This window comes from Athene noctua, chromosome 29 (assembly GCF_965140245.1).
Source record: "Athene noctua chromosome 29, bAthNoc1.hap1.1, whole genome shotgun sequence".
Lineage (NCBI taxonomy): Eukaryota > Metazoa > Chordata > Aves > Strigiformes > Strigidae > Athene > Athene noctua.
In genome coordinates, this window is record NC_134065.1 from 1,547,461 (window position 1) to 1,567,239 (window position 19,779).

Sequence of the window (19,779 nt, forward strand, 5' to 3'; positions counted from 1 at the left end):
GATGTTCGGCTCAGGGCCGCGTGTGCAGGGAAATGCTTCGGCACAGCCCCTCCGGGTGGGCTCTGTGCTCCCTGGCCATCTGGAAACGCAGCTGCCGCAGGGCCAGGACGTTCCCTCCATGCTGAAAGGGGAAATGAAGGGATGAAACCCCCCCGGCGGCGGGCGTGGGGGGCCGGGGTGAGGCTGCAGGAATCATCCCCATCGCTCCCACCAGCCGTGGCCTGAGCCGGGGGGGTCCTTGCTCCAGCCCGCAGCAGGAGGAGTGGTCCCCGGGCGAGGGGCTTCCTCCCTGGCCACGCACACGAGTGGCATCAGGGAGACACTGGGCCCAGGCTGGGCAGATGCTGGCTCTCCCATAGCTTGGCCCCCCCCCTTCTTGTTTCTCCTGCTGCCTGCAATTAGGAAGCATCCCAAATTAGAAGGTGCGGAGCCCAGACTTGTTTTGCAGATGATAAACTACTTCAGCCTGCTCCACCCAGCCCCGCTGCGGGCGTGGGGCTGGGGCGTGGGGGGCACAGCCCCACGGCAGGGGTGAGGGGGCCCCGGCCGGCAGCACCTGCAGCCCCCCCGCAGCACCCGTCGCCTTCGGAGCCGGGCGGTGGGAGCGGGGTGCAGCTGTGGCTGGTTGCTCGCGGGGTTGCTGGTGAAAGTTGCTGGTGTAGCCACAAGCGGGGCACAGGTCAGGGCTGTGGCACTCACGGCTTCAGCCGATGTCCGCGGCGGAGCTGAGCCGCTGCCGGGTGGGGATTGAGGCCGAGCAGCCACAGGACCCCTGTGGGGCCGCTCGGGTGGGCACAGCCGGCCCTACCCCTGCCCGAGGGCGTCCTGGGGAGACCAAGCTCCTTCCGAGGGATCTTCGCAAGCGCTGGGCTTGGGCTGGGGCTGGGCAGAGGTGGCTGCAGGGGCGGTTGTGTCTGGGGGTGATGGAAGCACTTGGGGGGCTGGTGGGCATCTTGCTCCCCACCCACTTTCCTCTGGCCACTGGGACAGGTTTCAGGAGAACTTTGCAAATGCTGCGGCGAGTGTTGAAAGCTCTGGTTGGAGCGAGGTTGCAAAATCATCCCCAGGCTCCTCTTCAAACTCAGAGTCCCACGAGCTGACCTCTCCCCGGACTCACCTTTCCTGCTCCGCCAGACGCTGTCACCTCCTACCACGCACAGCCAGGGCAGGTCCTCCCGCCGCGCTGCCCCGGCCCAGCAGAGACACGGCGAGAGGCTTTTCTGGCAGCAGGTGAGTACCCGGGGTCCGGAGCGGTGTCACCGGCCCGCGGGGACGGGGATGGCCCTGGAGAGCAGGACCACGCTGAGGCCTTGCCCGCGGCACTGAGCATCACCCCCGGGCAGGGAGCGGGAGGCACCGCGTGCGGGACAGCCCGCCTGGCCCCGTGCCCCGTCCCGCACAGCCTCCGGGAGCAGGAGCTGGAGCCGTCCCACCCTCATCCCACCTTCGTCTCTCCCTGCCCGGGGGCTGCAGCCTGGGCCTGGGGTCCCGAGGTGTGGAGGCGGCTCCTCCCGTGCCCTCGTCGAGAAGCTCCTTGCCCAGTGTCGCGGGAAGGGACAGGGCAGGGCGGGAGCACCTGCAGAGAGCAGGGAAAAGTGGGACTTGAGCCCCAAAGCGCTCGGGCTGGACAAGCCCTGGCTGCCACACTCGTGGGGTTGGGAACGTGGAGCTGGTTGCTCAGGAGGCACCAGGGTGTGTGAAGCAGCAGGGAACGGCACGGCACGGCGCGGCTGTGGGGTGAGCAAGGCGGGAGAAGGAGTGGGAGGGAGGCGCTGGGAGTGAACGCGCCGCCGGGTACAGTCGACGTGGGCGCCTGGGAACGCCAGGCCGGTGGACGCGGGGTTGTACGCACCCAGGGGGCTGCACCCCCGGTGGGATGCGGCCAGAGCTGTCCCTGGGCACCGGTGGGGCAGGAGGGAAGGCGAGTGCTGGGCTGGGGGCTGTGGGGAACGGGCAGGGCAGCGGGGGCTCGGCCCTGGCAAGAGGCGCTGGTGCTCCCTGAGACTGCCAGGCAGGGGGGTGCTGGGGCTGCCCCTGCCCTGGGTCTCTGTCCATGTGCGGGGCTGGGACAGGGCGAGAGCTGCTGGCTGCTGACACCCACCGCCCTGCTCCCAGCCCTGGTGCTTCATCAGTGCCCGTCCGAGCCGCGCCGCAGCAGAGGTGCCATGGGGCCTGGGTGCGCCGGCGTCCTGGGCTGGCTCCTGCTGGTGCAGGCAGCGCTGCAGGCAGCAGGTGAGTGCTGCTGCCATGTCCCCAAGCAGGGGGGGCTGCAGAGCTTGGGGGGGCAAAGCCATGAGTTCGGTGTCTGTGGTGAGGGGAAGGGGTGAGCTGGGCTTCTGCCGCAGCTCTCTGTGCCTGCCCGGTCTCTCATCCTGCCGCAGGTGGCCGGCCCTGCGATGCCAGGGACTTCGGCCACGGCTCCCTGGTGTGTGCCTGCAGCGCCACGTACTGCGACACGCTGGACCCCCTGGTCCTGCCGGCGCCGGGCACCTACGTCAAGTACGAGAGCAGCAAGGCCGGCAAGCGGCTGGAGCGCAGCCAGGGGAGCTTCCAGCGCAACACCAAGACCCCAGGTACCCGTGGCCAGACGCCTGCCTGCACTCTGGGGGACAGGGTCTGTCCCTGCGCAGGGGCTGTGACAATGTGACGATGTTTGTCCTCCACAGATTTCCACCTCACCCTGGACACGGCGCAGCGGTACCAGAAGGTGAAGGGCTTTGGTGGTTCTGTCACAGACTCAGCTGCCATCAACATCCAGTCCCTGTCCAAGGATGCCCAGAATCACCTGCTCCGCTCCTATTTCTCCGAGGAAGGTGAGCCTGGGGCAGGGCAGCGCTGCCGGGTTGCGGGGCCGGTCTGTCTGGCCTCCCCTGCTTGGGGTCTGGGTGCCGAGACTCGTGCCGAGGGGCTGTGAGGCTGCTGGGGGACTGCACCCCCTGAATACACCCCAGGGCTGCTCATCACCGCCTGCCCTGTCCCCAGGCATTGAGTACAACCTCGTGCGCGTCCCCATGGCCAGCACCGACTTCTCCATCCGCCTGTACACTTATGCTGACGCCGAGGGTGACTTCGAGCTGAAGCACTTCAACCTGACGGAGGAGGACACACGGATGAAGGCGAGTCCCACGGGGCGAGCCCGAGGCATTGGGACTGCAGCCTGGGTGGGACGGGATGGGGAAGGGGAGCACAACGCCAGTGCTGGAGCAGATCTGGAGAGCTCACTGCCATCCCGGTTCTCCCCAGATCCCCATCCTCCAGGCAGCCCAGAAAGTGGCCAAGCGGCCGCTGTCGCTGTATGCCAGCCCCTGGACCTCCCCGGTCTGGATGAAGACGAACGGGGCGATGACGGGGAGGGGGACACTGAAGGGCAGCCCTGGGGACAAGTACCACCAGACCTGGGCCAAGTACTTCATCCGGTGAGGGGCTGTGGGAGCACGGGGGGTGCTGGGGTCGCTGTGTTCGGGGCTGGGGCTGGTGCTGCTGCGACAGGGCCTTTCACCATCTGCCCCTGCGCCCAGGTTCCTGGATGAATACGCCAAGTACAACCTGACCTTCTGGGCAGTGACGGCGGGGAACGAGCCCACGGCCGGTGAGATCGTCTTCTACCCCTTCCAGTGCCTGGGCTTCTCCCCCGAGCACCAGCGGGACTTCATCGCGCGGGACCTTGGCCCCGCATTGGCCAACAGCTCCCACCGCGATGTCCAGCTCATCATCCTGGATGACCAGAGGGTGATGCTGCCCTACTGGGCGCAGGTGGTGAGTTCCCACGGTGGCTCTCCTGGCCCCACGGTGGCTCTCGCAGCCCTGGGCACTGATGTCTCCTTTCTCCTGCCAGGTTCTCAAAGACCCTGTGGCCGCCAGCTACATCAGCGGCATCGGCATCCACTGGTACCTGGATTTCCTGGCGCCCATCGACCTCACACTCTCCATCACTCATCATCTCTTCCCAGACTATTTCCTCCTCTCCACAGAGGCCTCCACCGGCTCCTACTTCTGGGAGCCCAGGGTGGTGCTGGGTGGCTGGGACCGTGGGAGCAAGTACAGCCACAGCATCCTGACGGTAGGGCTCTGCGGGGGCCGCTGACACGCCGGCCACCCCCTGTGCCTGCCGCAGCTCAGCGCCGTCACCTGCCCCACAGAACCTCAACAACTACGTGACGGGCTGGACCGACTGGAACCTGGCCCTGGACCTGGAGGGGGGCCCCAACTGGAGCAAGAATTACGTGGACAGCCCCATCATTGTGGACAGCAGCAAGGACATCTTCTACAAGCAGCCCATGTTCTACCACCTGGGGCACTTCAGGTGGGTCAGGGCTAGGGGTGGCCAGCAAGGGGCTGCTGGCTCCTGCTGCCGGCTCCAGCCGCCATCCCGGGCACCACGCTCAGACCCTGCGTGTCCCTGCAGCAAGTTCATCCCCGAGGGCTCGCAGCGCGTGGGGTTGACTGTCTCCAAGAAGTGCCGCCGGTGTGACCTAGAGCACTCTGCTTTCCTGCGCCCCGATGGCGCCGTCGTCCTGGTGGTCCTGAACCGGTGAGTGGCTCAGCCCCGCGCCCCGGCTCGAAGCCTGTCTGCCCGCTCTGACCCGCATCCCCTCTCGCATCCCCACAGCTCCCCCGTGGACGTGTCCTTCGGGATCTCCGACCCGCAGCTTGGCTTCATCGAGGCCACGGCTCCCAGTGACTCCATCCAGACTTTCCTGTGGAAGCAGCCAGCCTAGCGCGGGGGGGCGAGGTACCGGCACTGGGAGCTCAGTGCTGGTGGAGAGCTTGGGGACAGACCCCTGCGTGGGGCTGGGGCTGCGGAACAGCCCCTGCAGCCCCACAATGCCCCAGGGGACCTGTTTGATCCGAGGGCTGCAACACCTGCGCTTTTCTAGATGTTTTCATAAAATAAACAGGTTTTCTACGACCTCGCCTGCGCCCCCTCTGCCCTCCCCTGCTGCCTGCTCAGCGGGCAGGACTGTGCCAGCAGCCAGACGAGGAGGCAGGTTTGGGGCTGGTGGTACCTGCTGAACCCCGTGGGGTCCCATCCTGCCTCTGCCCCAGTTCCTGGGGGTACATTACGCAGAGAGGCGGGGGGGCGGCATCTCCCTCCCCTCTGCCTCAGCATCCCCCAGGCAGGACGGGGGCCAGAGGCCGGCAGAGACCAGGGGCCGCAGCAGCCAGGGTTTAGCACAGGCCCCGACATCAGAGCCCTGGTTTCCCCTCCCGGCCGAGCAGGCGGCCACGTGCTGCGGTTTCTCCTCCCGGAGCAGCCATCAGCCCCCCCGCGCCCCCCCCCCAGCTAATGGGAACCGGGAGCGTCGGGCTCATACTTCCCGAGTGACGTTATGGGGGAGCGGGCACGGGGGGGCTGCACTGAGTCATCCCCCTCCCAGTGGGGCCCCCTCAAACTGGGCCAGCGTGGGGGAGGCTCCACAGCCGGCCCCAGCACTGCGGCTCCACTGCTGGCACAAGGCGGGGGGGGGCCCCCCCACACACCCCCATCACATCCGTGTGGGGACACGTGGGGCGCGTCCGGGGAGCTCAGCCCCGGGGCCGCTGGGCACAGCCAGCGCCCGCAGCAGCGGGGTCAGGGTGCCGGCGGCGGCCGGACAAGCGAGGGCTGTGTGCCGCCCGGCAGCCCAGGCGCAGCCGAGCCTGGCCAGGCGCCGCTTTTCCATTTTGCGCTCTCGTAAACCGGCAACGACCAGAGGAAACCGCGGCAGCGCGGCCAAACCCGGGGCTGAGCCCCGTGCAGGGTGTTCTAAGGGAGCACTGTGGCGCTGCTGGGGCACAGCGGTGCCTGGGTGGCCGCTGCCACCCCCGGGCCCCGCTCTGAAGCCCACATGCCCTCAGCCACCGCAGCCGGAGCAGCGCTCACCGCGCGACGTGCTCTTGGCAGTGCCAGCTGTGAGGAACTCCCCGTCGCTGGCAGGCACGGAGGAACGCAAACAGAGCCGTCAGCACCGGAGGGATTCCTGCTGCAGCCACGGCCGCTCGCGCGGCTGCAGGGAGTCGGGCTCCGGGTGTCCCTCCAGCAGCGGGGAGTGCTCGTGCCCTCCTGGGCTGAGGACGCATCCTGCCCCCACCTTGTCCCTGGTTTCTGCCACGGCAGGCAGCTGGCCAGGGACGGTCCCCAGCTGCGCAGCGGCTCTTGGGGAAACCAGGCTGGCAGCAGCGTGGCACGGGGGGACCAGCCCCCCCAGAACCTGCTCTGCCTGGCAGCTGGAGGGCAGGGAGGCTGCAGGGCAGGGGGGATGGATGGCTCAGCCCCACAGCTGCCGGAGAAAGGATGGGGGGTGCTGCTGAGACGCTCACAGGTACTTTGAGGAACCTAAAAATCGACAGGTCGCCCCATCCCCAGGGAGCCCCAAAGCTGGGGACAAGTGGCAGAGCTGCAGGAAGGACACGGGGTGGGGTACCGGGGCAGAGCAGAACAGGCAACAGGGCAGCACGTCAGTGCCCGCTGCAGTGCTCCAGCCTGCGCAGCTGGGGAAACTGGGAAGGGCCCTGAGCTTGCTGGGAGGCTGAGAGGGTGCAGGCGGAGAGAGGGAGGTTTATTGGCATGGCAGGCACGCTCCCCGCAGAGAGGGCTGCGATTCCCGGTGGGGCGCGGAGCGGAGCACCCTCAGGGAGCGATGCTGCCAGGCTCTCGGTGTAAAAAGTCAGTTCCAGGGGCTGGAGAAAGAACAGTCACACAGCGCTTCCTCACTCCTCCTCCTCCTCTTCCTCCTCCTCCAGAGCAATGGGCTGGCGAGCAGCCGGCCCCGCGCCACCGCGCTGGATGGAGACGATGCCGCTCAGGAAGGCGTAGCCCAGCATGGCCACCAGTCCCACCAGCACCGACAGCACCTGGTTGCGCCGTTTGTGGGGGTCCTCCTCTGCCTCGCCGCCGTCGGCACCCGCAGCCCGCGGGGCGCTGGCCGGGGGCTCCCCTGGGGGGGCAGAGCAGGGGTGTGGGAGAGGGCACGGGTCACCCCGAGCCCGTGGGGTGAGGTGAGGGGGACGCATCTCACCTCCGTCCCAGGGGAAGTAGAGGCTGAGGATGGAGGAGCAGTAGTTGCAGAGGTTCTGCAGGGACTTGAGGTGCTGCTGCAGTTTCCCGTTGGGCAGCTTCGCCTTCAGGAGCGGCGCCAGGCGGCTGAAGACGAAGGCGTCGAGGGAGGCCGGCCTGGGGCAGAGACCTGCGACTGGGTCACCGGCCCTCCCGCCTCCTCCTGCCAACCCCACCCAAAGCCACCGGGACACGTCAGCCACCCCCAGCACCCCAGGGGACAGCAAGTGGCTCCTCCTCCTCCTCCTCCTCCTCGGGAGGGGGCTGCTTCCAGCCCCCGAGGTGAGGATGGGGGGAGCGGGATGATCCCATCCTTGAGCAGCTCTGCTGGCTCTAACAAGGGACAGGGACCGAGATGCCGAGGCCAGTGGCAGCTCCCACAGCCTTAACACCCGCCCCCTCCCGAGATCCCTGTCCCCCACGAGCCCGTCCAACCCCCAGCGCGATACGCGTGGGCTTCCCCTGGCCTCCTGCCTGGGCACAGGGCAGGCTCTCAGGCCCCAGAGCATCTCTCCCCTACGGCCACCTACGAGTCTCCGAAGAAAAACTTCTGGGAGCCGAGGCGCTGGGACAGGAGTGTCAGACATTCCCGAGCATCCCGGTAGAGCTGGGGAAGGAGGACAGAGGGTTGGCACCCACGGTGCTAAGGGGAAGTGGGTGCTCAGCCAGGGTTAACCCTGCCGCCCCCCCCCCCCCCCCCCCCCCCATTAAGATTATGGCCTCTTGAGGGTCCCGCTGGGCACCTGCCGAGGACCTGCCATGCCCAGACCACATCCCCTCACCTCCTTCTCCAGCTTCTCCTCATCCTCCATGTAGCCGTCTCCCCACATAAGCTGCAGCCGCTCCAGGTGCCGCTTGTGCATGCAGTTGGGCAGGAAGAAGTTCAGGGGGAAGGGAACGGTTTCCGCGTACCACTTCCGCGTGTGCTCCACGTAGTTCTTTGTGTCCACCCAGAAAGTGTGGATCTGCAGTGGAGAACAACCCGCAGGCGAGCCGTGGCAGGGCTGGAGCCAGAGCAGCCATTTGCTGCGGCGATGGGCCACGGAGCCTGTGCCCGGCCCAGGACCGGCTGCCCCGGAGACTGCGAGGGGCTGAGGGAGTACCAAGGCCAAGGCCAGACCCCAGCCTGGCTGCACAACCCGCCGCTGCCACGCCAGACCCCTGGCACCCTGATCCCTGCTCCACACCCCCGGTGTCTTGCTGCCTGCACCGTTCTCCTGGCAGGCGGGTGCAGGCCTGAGCCCCCCGGCATCGCTGCAGGGAGCGGATCCGGTCCTCGGTGAGGCCACCTCCCCCCGCGTCCCCCCCGTGACGTTCCCACGGGCGACTCACCAGCACGGGCAGCAGTTTCTCCTCCAGCAGGGACACGAAGGCCAGCGTGTCCGCCCCTTGCGTAGCCGAGAGGTCGTAGTCGGCGTTATATTTCTGCAGAGCAAACGCAACGGGCGTGATCTGGCGAATCCTGCCCGTGGCTCTTGGGCGACCGTGACAAAGCCCCCCTCCCTCCTGGGGTGCCCCTCGCCCCCCCCCGCTACCTGTTTCCTGAGGTGAGTTATGATCTGCTGCGTTTTGGAGATGGTGCCCTCGTCCCGCGTCTTCAGCGCAGGCAGGCGCCCTGGGGGCAGGGAGAGGGGTGGCTTTTGGCAGCCGTGCCCGGGGGGGGGGGGAGCTGTGCCGGGCGAAGGGCCCCCACACTCGGGTGAGGGTGCTCTGGGTAGAGGGGGTGGTGCATATGGGAGGGGGGGGTCTGTAAGGTGGGGCAGGGGGGCACAGTGACACGAGGGGGGTGGGTGAGAGGACGAAAGCTGAGTGTGATGGGACACGGGGAGCGCGCTGGGATGAGGGGGCTGCAATGGGATGAGGGGGTGTGGAGTGGGGTGAGGGGTTGAAATGGGGCGAGGGGGGGTGCAATGGGGCGAGGGGGGTGTGCAATGGGGCCAGAAGGTTGCAGTGGCACGGGGGGGGGGGCAATAGGACAAGAGGGGGTGCAGCGGGGCAGGGGGTGCGATGGTGTGGGGTGTGAAATGGGGTGACGGGGGTGTGGGGTGGGGCGGGGGGTTGCAATGGGGTGAGGGGGATGTGCAATGGGGCGGGGGGGTACCATGGGGTCAAAAGGGTGCAGTGGCACGGGGGGGGGGGAGCAATAGGACAAGAGGGGGTGCAGTGGGTGCGATGTGTTAAGAAGGGATAGTGGGTTGCAGTGGGGCGGGGGGGTACCATGGGGTCAGAAGGGTGCAGTGGGGCGAGGGGGGGGCAATAGGGCGGGGTGCCCCCGGCTGCCGGGTGGTGCCGGTAGCCCCGGCGGGGGCCCTTACCGGAGGGGCTCCTCCAGGGGCTGGTGACCCGGTGCACCTTCAGCGGCGCCCCCGTGAACCGCGCGTAGGTCTGCAAGAGAGGAGAGCGGCGGCGGGAGCGGGGCGGGGGGCTCGGCCCGACGGGACGCGCCGGCCCCGCCGCCGCCCCCGGCCCCGCCGCCGCCGCTCACCAGCACGGCCAAGCAGTCGGGGTCCACCGAGGGCAGCCCCCAGCCCCCTGCCCAGCAGAACAGCTCCATGGGCGCCGCCATCTTCCCGCCCGACCCGGAACCACACGGGCCGGCTCCGCCCGCCCCCACCGCGGGGCGGCTCCGCCACCGGCGGCTCCCGCAGCACCGGCCTGGGGCTGCTCGTCCCCGGGGTGGCTGCGCTCGCCGGGTCCCTGGGACCGGGAGCCGCGCTGCGGTCCGCCCCGCACGTTTTCATGGAGGAAAAAAAACCCCAAAACTTAAAAAAAACCCCGGGCGGGAGCCCGCTGGCAGCGGAGGGAGGGAAAACTCCCCGTGGGCGGCTCGGGAGCCGCCCGTCCCCGCCGTTACCCGGGGCCGCTGGCCCGCGCCGAGCCGCTGGGGCCGGGGGAGCGGGGCTGGGCCCGGCCCGTTGTTATGGAGCCCGGGGAAACAGGAGTAAACACGGCCGGGGCGCCGCGGGCCGCCCGCCCGCCTTGGCCGGGGCTCAGCGGGGAGCGGCCGGGCCGGGCCGAGCATCCCCGGGAGCGCGGTGGGCTCCGACGGCCCGGCCCGGCCGCTGCCCGCGGGGCACCGCGCTGCCGCCGCCCGAAGGCACGGGAAGGAGGGTTTGGGGGGGGGGGGACACACACACGACACGGCTACCCCGGTGCCCCCGCTCCCTCTCCCCGCAGCCCGGGGCGGAGGGGAAGGAGCTCCCGGGATGAGCTCATGATGTTGCTCCGGGGCTTGGGCCGGGTCCCGGCGCTGATTTATGCCGCTGAGCGCTCTCCAGGTGGGCTGGCCCCGCTCGCTCCTCTCCCGCACCGGGAGCACCGCCCGGCCGGGGGGCTCCGCCTGCCCGGGGAGCACCGCCCGGCCCGGGAGGGGGGGGGGGTCTGGCACCCCCGGCAAAGGCGGCCCCACGCCGTCCCCGCGCCCTCGGCTACCGGCGGCGGTCCCCGGCTGTCCCGGGCTGGGATGCTCCGGCGCTGCTGGGGCTGCCCTGGCTCGCAAGAAGGCGGCCCCAGACTGCCTGACCTCCCGGTGAACCGGCGCCTGCCACACTCAATTTCTGTGAGCGGGAGCCGCGCCAGGGGCGGGCAGCGCCAGGGCGGCCGGTGGGTCGCCCGCAGCCCCGGGCCCGGTGCGCCGCGCCCCGTCCCGCTCCTCTCCGACGGCGGGGCTGCGGCCGGGCCGCCGCGGCCGAGCGCCCGCCGGGGTCCCCGGGATGCGCGTCCGTGATTGACGGCTCTTTGTTTCCTCCTCGCCGGCAGCGCCGGCCCCTCCCCGCTCGCACCACCCCGCCCCGCCGCGCTCCGCTCCGCACCGGCGGTACCGGCGGCATGGGGGCACCGGCGGCCGCGGGGGGCCCGGCGCTCGGCGCGCTCCTGGCGCTGCTCCTGCTGGGCGCCGCCGGCGCGGCTCGCCAGGGGCTGCAAGGTAAGGCGGCTACCGGGCCGGGCCCCGGGGCGGCGGCGGGGCGGCCCCGACGGGGCGAGGCGGACGGGGCGCCCGGCCCGCTGCCAGCCGGGAGGCGGCGGCTGGAGCCCGCCTGGCCCCGCTGCCGCCAGCCGGGGGGCCCCCGGCCCCGCTCCCCGGCCCCGCTTCTCCGGGCCGGGGCCGGTGACAGCGGCTCTGCTCGCCCTGGGAGGTCTGGCAGCCGGGCTGCGGGCAGCGGGGCACAGAGGGACATTCATCCCCGGAGCTCGGGACCCCCCCGTCCACCGGGAGGAGCCCCGGGGGCAGCTCGGGACAGGGAGCCGCCGGCCCCGCCTGGATGCCGGTCGCGATGCCGACTCGGGGCAGCGGGAGGGCTCCGGTCGCGCCGAGCGGGTCAGCGGGGGCTGCCGGGGCCGCGGTGCGCGGCTGGGGTTTGCCGGGGCTCCTCCCGGTCTGCCCGGTGCAGTCGCACGGAGCAGGCGGGCAGCCGTGCGGCGGCGGGACCGGGCTCTCCGTGCTTCCCCGGAGCGCCCCGGGCCGGTGCCGAGGGCCGGGCCGTCCCTCCAGTGGCTCCCGGTCCCGCTGCGCCTTGGCGGGGCGGCCGCGGCCGCTGCTCCGCGCCGTCCGTCGGAGCCGGTCCCGGGCGGGGGGAGGCTCCGCGCTCCTCCCGCAGCTCCACGCAAGCTGCGTCCCCGCTCCGCGATCCCGCGGGGCCGGACCGCCCCGGCTGCGGGATGCTCGGGGCCGGCGGGGCGCAGCGGCCGCCCCCGCGGGGAAGCCCCGGCTGCGGAGCAGGGGAGCAGGGCAGGCTCCGGGCCGGGGACCCCGCTGGGCCGCCGGTCCCGCCGGTGGCGGGGGCTCCGCGGGTCCCTCTCGCCGACGCGGCCGCGGCGCTGCCGGTCCTGGAGCGCCACCGCGCGGGGCCGGGGCTGGGCGGGGCCCGGCGCCCCCGGGTCTTCCCCGCCTCCCCCCCCCCGGGGCCCGGTGGTCCAGAGACCCCGTCCCGCATCCCCTGTCCCCTCGGTGTGGCCGGGCTTGCCCCGCCCCGGGCCTCTCCGTGCTCCTAATGCCGGAGCTGGGGCTGCCGGTCAGGATGTGACCCCGGTGCTTGGCCCCCGCAGTCATTGACCTGCTGATGGTGAGCGAGGCCCGGCAGATGGCCAGCATAACGCACAAGATCCGGATGGAGCTCCTGACCGTTAACGACGTTTACCTCCTCTCCACCTTCCGCCTGCCCCCCAAGCAGGGGGGGACCCTCTTCGGCCTCTACTCCAAGAAGGACAACACGAGGTGGCTGGAGGTCTCCGTGGTGGGGAAGATCAATAAAGGTGGGCGCCTGTTGCGCGGGGACGTGGGGGCCCTGATGCTCGCAGAGAAACGGGGACTGAGTTTCTGTCACCCGAGGGGCCCGCGCTGGTCCCAGGGGGCTGCCAGCGCTGGAGGGGGTGGTGGGGGAAGAGCTGACAGCCCCTCCCCGCTCCTCCGCAGTCCTGGTGCGTTACCTGCGGGAAGACAACAAGTTGCACTCGGTCAACCTGCAGCACGCGCACGTGGCGGACGGGCAGAGCCACAGCATCATCGTGCGCCTGAGCGGGCTGCGCGGGGACATGCTGAGCGTGGAGCTCTACGTCGACTGCAAGCAGATGGACTCCAGCGTGGGGCTGCCCGAGCTGTCGGAGATCCCCTTAGCCGAGGTGGAGTCCATCGAGGTGCGCACGGGGCAGAAGGCCTACCAGAGGATGCAGGTGAGTGCCAGGACCCCCCCCCTGCACCCTTGGGGACAGACAGAGCTCCCCACGGCTGATGGCATCTCCCCGTGTATATCAGGGGTTCGTGGAGTCGATGAAGCTGATCCTGGGAGGGTCCATGAGCCGCGTCGGGGCCCTGAGCGAGTGCCCTTTCCAAGGAGACGAGTCCATCCACAGTGCAGGTAACGGCACGGCCGCGCCCTGCACCGAGCAGGGACAGCGTGGAGGGCTGACGGGGTCACCGGTGCATGCTACGTGCTGTGACACATGCAGGTGGGGGGTGGCAGCACCCTGCCGCTCCCGGTCCGAGTGTCCCCACACAGGTGGGAGCTCCTGTGCTCTGCGCGTGCTGGCCAGGAGCAGCCAGGCAAGGTGACGCTGCTGGGCTCTGAGGGCAGCATTCAGTAACGTCTCTCTCCTTGCAGTGACGAGCGTGCTGGCCTCCATCCTGGGTAAGTCCCTTCTCTGCTCCCCCTTTTCTCTGGGGTGAAGGCGATGGCAGTGTTTGGGGCTCCCTGGAGGTAGAAAACCCTCCGCAGCCTGTCCCTGTGCCCCAAGTGCCTGCAGGGCCCCAGGACGGGGTGGATCAGAGGGTGTGGGATGTGCTCCAGGGAGAAGGGGTCCTGTGTGGGCCAGGGAGGAGGGGGAGGACGGGCTGTTGGCTATCTCGTCCTCCCAGTTCAGTGCTGGGGAGCAGAGCAGTCCCAGGCCACAGCCCCAGGAGGCTGCATCTGTCCCAGCGCTGACCTTGTCCCTCTGGTCCTGGCAGGTGAACAGACCAAGGCGCTGGTCACGCAGCTGACCCTCTTCAACCGGATCCTGACCGAGCTGCGGGAAGACATTCGGGACCAGGTGAGACGGTGGGGTGCTCTCAGCTCTCCCTGGGCTGGATGTGCCCCGAGCGCAGTGCCAGCCGGTGTGCTGCATCCCCGTGATGCTCCGTGCTCTGCTGCCTCGCAGGTGAAGGAGATGTCTCTGATCCGCAACACCATCATGGAGTGCCAGGTCTGCGGTGAGTGCTGGCGAGGCTCCGCTCCCACCTCGGGGGGCAAAGGGCCGCCCTGCCTCACCCCCTCCTTGGCCCTCCTCAGGCTTCCACGAGCACCGGTCCCGCTGCAACCCCAACCCCTGCTTCAGCGGCGTGGACTGCATGGAGACCTACGAGTACCCCGGGTACCGCTGCGGGCCCTGCCCGCCGGGGCTGGAGGGCAACGGCACGTCCTGCGCCGACATCAATGAGGTGGGCACGCTCCCGGGGCAGGGCAGCAGCCCCTGCGCTGCCAGAGCAGCATGCACCGACCACGGTTCCCCTCTCTGGATGCGTCCACAAGCCACGGAAGGGCCCTGCTGGGCCACCCCTGGGCAGTGGCCACCCCGACGTGCGGGATGCCGTGCCCGAGGGTGAAGCCTGTCTCTCTCCTGGGGCTGCAGTGCGCTTATGCCAACCCCTGCTTCCCCGGCTCCAAGTGCATCAACACGGCCCCCGGCTTCCGCTGCGAGCCCTGTCCCCGGGGCTATCGGGGCAACACCGTCTCCGGCGTCGGGGTGGACTACGCGAAGGCCAGCAAGCAGGTGAGTGCGGAGCCGCAGGTCTCGTCCGGCTCCCCGCGGGCTGCTGAGCCGCAGGGGCCGGTGGAGGATGCTGGGCTTGCCGGAGGAGGGCAGAGCTGCGGGCAGGGAAGGGCCTCGGGTGACGTTTTCTTGCGCACTGCTCACAGGTTTGCACGGATATCGATGAATGCAACGACGGGAACAACGGGGGCTGTGACCCCAACTCCATCTGCACCAACACGCTGGTGAGCAGAACTGCCCTGCTCCCCCGCCTGGTGCCCGGGGCCGCCCCGCAGCCCCAATCCTGCCTCTGCCCTCTCTCTCCCCCAGGGCTCCTACAAGTGTGGTCCCTGCAAGTCAGGGTTTGTGGGGAATCAAACGTCTGGCTGCATCCCGCAGAAGTCCTGCAGCACTCCCACCTCCAACCCCTGCGACATCAACGGCTTCTGCATGTTCGAGAGGAACGGTGAAATTTCCTGCGCGGTGAGTGGGGAATGGGGGGGCGGGAGGGCAAAGCGGTGGGGCTCAGGGGGTGTAGGCACGGGCAGCAGTTGGTCCTGCCAGGGCACTTGGCAGCCCCTGATTTCTTCTTTCTTCAGTGCAACGTGGGCTGGGCTGGCAACGGCAACGTGTGTGGACAAGACACAGACCTCGATGGGTACCCAGACGAGCCCCTGCCCTGCATCGACAATAACAAGCACTGCAAGCAGGTGGCTCCCGGAGAGGGGAGGGAGGGCAGCATCCTCGGGCAGCGGGTGCTGGGTGCTGGGGCAAGGGCCGTGCTTCAAAGTGGGTCTCCTCCCCCTCTTTAACGCTGCCTGTGCCTGCAGGACAACTGCCGCCTGACACCGAATTCAGGGCAGGAGGACGCCGACAACGACGGCATTGGGGACCAGTGTGACGATGATGCTGACGGCGATGGCATCAAGAACGTGGAGGTGGCTGTGCTGGGCGAGTGGGACGTGCCTGTGTCCCCGGGGGCCATGCTGGGCTGAGGGCTTCTCCCCTTGGCTTGATGCTGATTCCCCCAAGATGCTTCTCCTGGGGGTCAGCAGGCTTGTGGCTCTGGGATGGTCTCAGCGTGCTGGAGATGGCCTCAAGCTGCCCAGGGCAGGGTCAGGCTGGCTCTGAGGAAGGATTTCTGTGCAGAAGGGGCTGTTGGGCGTTGGAATGGGCTGCCCAGGGCAGGGGGGAGTCCCCGGGATCCCTGGGGGGGTTGAAGAGTCGGGCTGAGCCAGCGCTGAGGGATCTGGGGGAGTTGGGAAGGGTCAGGGGGAGGGTCATGGTTGGGCTGGAGGAGCTTCAGGGGCTTTTCCAGCCCAGATGAGTCTGGGGTTCTGTGAGATGTCCTCCTGCCCCAACCTGTGCAGGACTGTGGCCTCTTGCCTGCCAGCCACTGCAGCGCAGGCATCCCTGTCCTCTTCCCTGCAGGACAACTGCCGGCTCTTCCCCAACAAGGACCAGCAGAACTCGGACACCGACTCCTTCGGGGACGCCTGCGACAACTGCCCCAACGTGCCCAATAACGACCAGCGGGACACAGATAGCAACGGCGAGGGGGACGCTTGCGATAACGACATCGACGGGGACGGTGAGTGTCTCTCTGGGCTGGCCTGCCTGCGCCCGGCCGGGGCAGAGCAGGGGTGCTGCCATGCCAGGCTGGGGGGTGAGGGCATCCACCCAGCCCTGTCCTTGCAGGGATTCCCAACATGCTGGATAACTGCCCCAGAGTGCCCAACCCTCTGCAGACGGACCGGGACGAGGATGGCGTCGGGGATGCCTGTGACAGTTGCCCTGAAATGAGCAACCCCACTCAGGTATGGCCGGGGTGCAGGGGTCAGGGGGTGCAGGACCCTGCCTGGCAGGGGGGCAGGGGGTCCTCCTGCAGCATGGCTGGCCCCCCTCGCCCCTGGGTGTCCGCTGAACTAGGGCTCTGGTCTCCTCCAGACAGATATGGACAGCGACCTGGTAGGAGACATCTGTGACACCAACGAGGACAGGTGGGGGCCATGTTGCTCCGAGGTCACCTCCCTGTCCCGTCCTGTCCCATCCCCAGGGGCAGAGCCAGCTCCTGGCTGGGAGATGCGGGAGGGGGGAAGATGGGGTCTGTGGGGTTGGGAAGGGTGCTGGGACGTGGTACTGGGTCCCCAGTTTGCAGCGCTGCTCAGACCTTCTTCTTCTTCCCAGCGATGGGGACGGGCATCAGGACACCAAGGACAACTGTGCCGAGATCCCCAACAGCTCCCAGCTGGACTCGGACAACGACGGGCTGGGGGATGACTGTGACAATGACGACGACAACGATGGCATCCCCGACTACGTGCCACCTGGCCCAGACAACTGCCGCCTCATCCCCAACCCCAACCAGAAGGACTCGGACGGTGAGCGCGGGGCGGGCGGGAGGAGGCAGAGCCGCGTGGGCTCAGCCCAGCTCTGACCGGGCTGCGTGTCCCCAGGGAACGGCGTGGGCGACGTGTGCGAGGAGGATTTTGACAACGATACGGTGGTGGACCAGCTGGACGTGTGCCCCGAGAGCGCCGAGGTGACGCTGACCGACTTCCGCGCCTACCAGACCGTCATCCTCGACCCTGAGGGGGACGCCCAGATCGATCCCAACTGGGTTGTCCTCAACCAGGTGTGGGTGCTGCCCCCCGTGTTTCTGGGGACTGTGCTGCTGGGAGGGAGGAGAGGGGGGCCGGGAGGTGCCTGGGGATGCTCCTCACCAAGCTGTCCCCCCCCTCCAGGGCATGGAGATCGTGCAGACCATGAACAGTGACCCCGGCTTGGCTGTCGGTAAGAGACGCTCTCCCAGCTGCAGCCCCCGTGGGGCAGCCCCCCTACTCCCCCCCACCCCGGTGAGGGCCGGTTCTTTGCCCCGCAGCGGGGTGAAGGGGAGGCTGGAGGGAGCTGGGGCGCGGGGTCCCATGCTAGGGGGGAGAGGGCTCCTTGCAGTGTTTGCCTGCCTGTAGGCTACACGGCCTTCAATGGGGTGGACTTCGAGGGCACCTTCCACGTCAACACCGTCACCGACGATGACTATGCCGGCTTCATCTTCAGCTACCAGGACAGCGCCAGCTTCTACGTGGTGATGTGGAAGCAAACGGAGCAGACATACTGGCAGGCCACCCCCTTCCGCGCCGTGGCCGAGCCAGGGCTGCAGCTCAAGGTGGGTGCTGGCCACCCCACGGGCTGGGCTGGGCCCCCCGCCCCGGCCAGGTGCCCCCCCTGACCCCCCCCCCCGTGCACCCACAGGCAGTGAAATCCTCAACGGGCCCCGGGGAGCATCTGCGCAACGCGCTGTGGCACACGGGCCACACGCCCGACCACGTCCGCCTGCTCTGGAAGGACCCACGTAACGTGGGCTGGCGAGACAAGACGTCCTACCGCTGGCAACTGGCCCACAGGCCCCAGGTGGGCTACATCAGGTGAGCAGGGGCTGGCCACCGGGCAGGGGGGCACGGAAGCTGCTGGGATGGGGGGGCTCTGGATGTGGCACAGGGGGACGATGCTGACTGCTGGGGAAGGGTCCAGCCCCGGGGGCAGCACCCCAGTGAGGGTCCCCCTTGGTGGGGCCACCCGGGGGAGGAGGATGCTGGTCCAGCCCTGGAGGGGGGGTGTGGGGGGTCCAGCCCCGGTGGGACCACACCAGTGGGGGGACGGCGGCCGTGGGGAGGGGCCCTGCCCCGGGGAAGCCGCAGGCGCGTTTCCCCTTTAAGGATCCCGTCGGGGCGGCCGCCGCGGGGAGGCTCCGCGGGCCGGGCCCGTCCGCCCCGTCGGGCCCCCGCGGCCATTGTCCCGTCGCCATGGCGACCTCGCCGGCCGCCGGCGCCTTTCACATGCAAAGCGGCCGACAAAGGCGGCGGGGCCGGGACGGGGGCGGCGCGGGGAGGGGTGGGGGGGGGCTCCATCCCGCCCACGGCGGGGGGCCCCAGCCCGGTGCCCCCATCCCAGCCCCCGCGGGATGTCCCGTCCCCGGTCCGGTGCCCCCACCCCAGCCCGGGGAGGGATGCCCCGGCCCCAGCCCGGTGCCCCCCGGCCCCTCGCCTCCCCCCAGCCCCGGGTCGGGATGCTCGGCGCTGGCCCCGGTAGGGTCCCGGTTCCCCGCTGACCGGCCGGGCCGGGCCGTTCCCCTCCCGCAGGGTGCGGCTGTACGAGGGCCCGCGGCTGGTGGCCGATTCCGGGGTGATCATCGACACCACCATGCGCGGGGGGCGGCTGGGGGTCTTCTGCTTCTCCCAGGAGAACATCATCTGGTCCAACCTGCAGTACCGCTGCAACGGTGAGCACGGGCTCCCCCCTCCGCGGGGCCACCGGGAGCCCCCCCCCCCGCCCCGCACCGCCCCGGGGGCCGACACCTCGCTGAGCATCTCCCCCCTCGGCCCTGCCGCGGGGGTCGGCCCTGGGTCGGGGCGGGGCGGGGGGGGTTCTCCCGCTTCCCGGGGGTTGGGCTGCACCCGGCTCCTGACGCCCCCCCGCTCCCTCCCCACAGACACGATTCCCGCCGACTTCGAGCCCTTTCGGCGGTTCCTGCTGGAGGGACGCGAGTGAGGGGCCGCGCCCGGGCCGGGCCCCCCCCGCCAGCGGCACCCAGGGACGCTCCGGGCCCCGCAGCTCCGCCCGACCGGGCTCCGCTCCCGGTCCCCCGCGGACTTTGCAGTGCCGGTACCGGTGCGTGCGGCCGGCAGCAGGGCGAGCGCGGCCCCACGGTTGGCGGGGCTGCCCCCCCCCAACCCCCCCAACCCACCCCGGGCGCTGCCCGAAGTCTGGCCATAAAGTTTTGAGTGTTTTCTAGCCTGCGCGCCCGGTTCCTGGGGGGGGCTCCCGGTGCCCCGAGAGGCCGCTGGGCCCCCTCCCCCTTCCCAACCCTCCCCGTGCTCTCGGTTCTACGTCGCCGTTCTCCCGGTGGTCGTCGCGGGGGTGGGGAGAGGGGGGGGTGGGGGGAGCGCACGGTGCCCGGTGCCCGGTGCCCGGCCGGTTCCGCCGGTGGAGCCCGTGGCGGCGGGAGGCCGGGACGAGTGCAATATTGGTAGGCGAGAGCACAACACTGCACCGCATCCCGTCCCTCCCGCCGCCCCGGAGGGAGCGGAGCCGCCGCCGCCGCCGCCGCCGCTCGGGCCGCTCCGTGGGAACTGCGCGGCGCGCGCCGAGCCCCGGCGGCAGTGCCCGGTCGCCATGGCGACGGGTGTCCCGGCAACGCGGCGGAATGTGCCCCCCCCCCCCCCACACTTCTCCGCCCCGGAGCGCGCGGGGCCGGCACCGGCACCGGCCCGGCCCCCCCCGACAATGGGCGCGGCGGCCCCGGGCCCCCCTCTTAAAAGGGCAACGCGGCGCTGCCCGCCGGTGCCGGTGCCTGGGCGAGTGCTGCCCGTTGCCCGTTGCCGGCCCGGGGGTCGCAGCGGGACGGGGAGCGGGCGGTGGGTGCCCCGGGGGTACCGAGGCATCACGGCGGCGCCGCGCGCACCTGTGCGGGGCCGGGGCAGGTGAAATCAGCGCTCGGTACCGAGCGTCTCCCACCCCAC

The 19,779-nt window shown here is 70.1% G+C and overlaps 3 protein-coding genes across 4 annotated transcripts; 2 read left to right on the forward strand and 1 right to left on the reverse strand.

The window, feature by feature from the left end:
- Window positions 1-923: 923 nt before the first annotated feature.
- On the forward strand, window positions 924-4,718 carry LOC141971633 (lysosomal acid glucosylceramidase-like). Its single transcript, XM_074929113.1, is given in 15 exon segments — window positions 924-961; window positions 963-1,020; window positions 1,022-1,111; window positions 1,113-1,139; window positions 1,141-1,234; window positions 2,116-2,232; window positions 2,382-2,573; window positions 2,667-2,813; window positions 2,983-3,116; window positions 3,244-3,416; window positions 3,519-3,756; window positions 3,836-4,060; window positions 4,140-4,303; window positions 4,406-4,531; window positions 4,610-4,718. Coding segments are annotated over 15 exon segments (1,932 nt in total).
- A 1,800-nt stretch (window positions 4,719-6,518) lies between these two features.
- Window positions 6,519-9,622, reverse strand: MTX1 (metaxin 1). Its single transcript, XM_074929100.1, has 8 exons — window positions 9,522-9,622; window positions 9,352-9,421; window positions 8,572-8,651; window positions 8,369-8,461; window positions 7,819-8,001; window positions 7,567-7,643; window positions 6,999-7,153; window positions 6,519-6,917 (listed from the first exon to the last, which is right to left on the reverse strand). Exons 1-8 carry the CDS (start codon window positions 9,600-9,602, stop codon window positions 6,691-6,693), a joined length of 966 nt encoding a protein of 321 aa, XP_074785201.1. The 5' UTR covers window positions 9,603-9,622; the 3' UTR covers window positions 6,519-6,690.
- Window positions 9,623-10,864: 1,242 nt separating this feature from the next.
- THBS3 (thrombospondin 3) lies at window positions 10,865-19,020 on the forward strand. Of its 2 annotated transcripts, XM_074928809.1 has the most exons (23): window positions 10,865-10,961; window positions 12,083-12,289; window positions 12,450-12,706; window positions 12,789-12,891; window positions 13,135-13,161; window positions 13,479-13,561; window positions 13,670-13,721; window positions 13,801-13,949; window positions 14,141-14,281; window positions 14,428-14,505; window positions 14,591-14,743; window positions 14,860-14,970; window positions 15,091-15,198; window positions 15,692-15,851; window positions 15,959-16,077; window positions 16,208-16,260; window positions 16,448-16,641; window positions 16,717-16,895; window positions 17,005-17,053; window positions 17,230-17,426; window positions 17,513-17,685; window positions 18,400-18,539; window positions 18,750-19,020. In XM_074928809.1, exons 1-23 carry the CDS (start codon window positions 10,865-10,867, stop codon window positions 18,806-18,808), a joined length of 2,889 nt encoding a protein of 962 aa, XP_074784910.1. In that variant the 3' UTR covers window positions 18,809-19,020. The 2 variants fall into 2 exon arrangements, with proteins under 2 accessions (XP_074784910.1, XP_074784909.1); XM_074928808.1 differs by having other exon boundaries at window positions 13,479-13,721.
- Window positions 19,021-19,779: the final 759 nt, after the last annotated feature.

Bases quoted from the DNA above. Each gene is read 5' to 3' on its own strand.
- THBS3 (XM_074928808.1), top strand. From the start codon at position 10,865: ATGGGGGCACCGGCGGCCGCGGGGGGCCCGGCGCTCGGCGCGCTCCTG. The intron at 16,642-16,716 runs GTGAGCGCGGGG...GCGTGTCCCCAG, and splicing joins CAACCAGAAGGACTCGGACG to GGAACGGCGTGGGCGACGTG. The intron at 17,686-18,399 runs GTGAGCAGGGGC...CCCCTCCCGCAG, and splicing joins CCCCAGGTGGGCTACATCAG to GGTGCGGCTGTACGAGGGCC.
- MTX1 (XM_074929100.1), bottom strand. From the start codon at position 9,602: ATGGCGGCGCCCATGGAGCTGTTCTGCTGGGCAGGGGGCTGGGGGCTG. The intron at 7,154-7,566 runs GTAGGTGGCCGT...TCTCTGCCCCAG, and splicing joins AAGTTTTTCTTCGGAGACTC to GCCGGCCTCCCTCGACGCCT. The intron at 6,918-6,998 runs GTGAGATGCGTC...CTGCCCCCCCAG, and splicing joins CTACTTCCCCTGGGACGGAG to GGGAGCCCCCGGCCAGCGCC.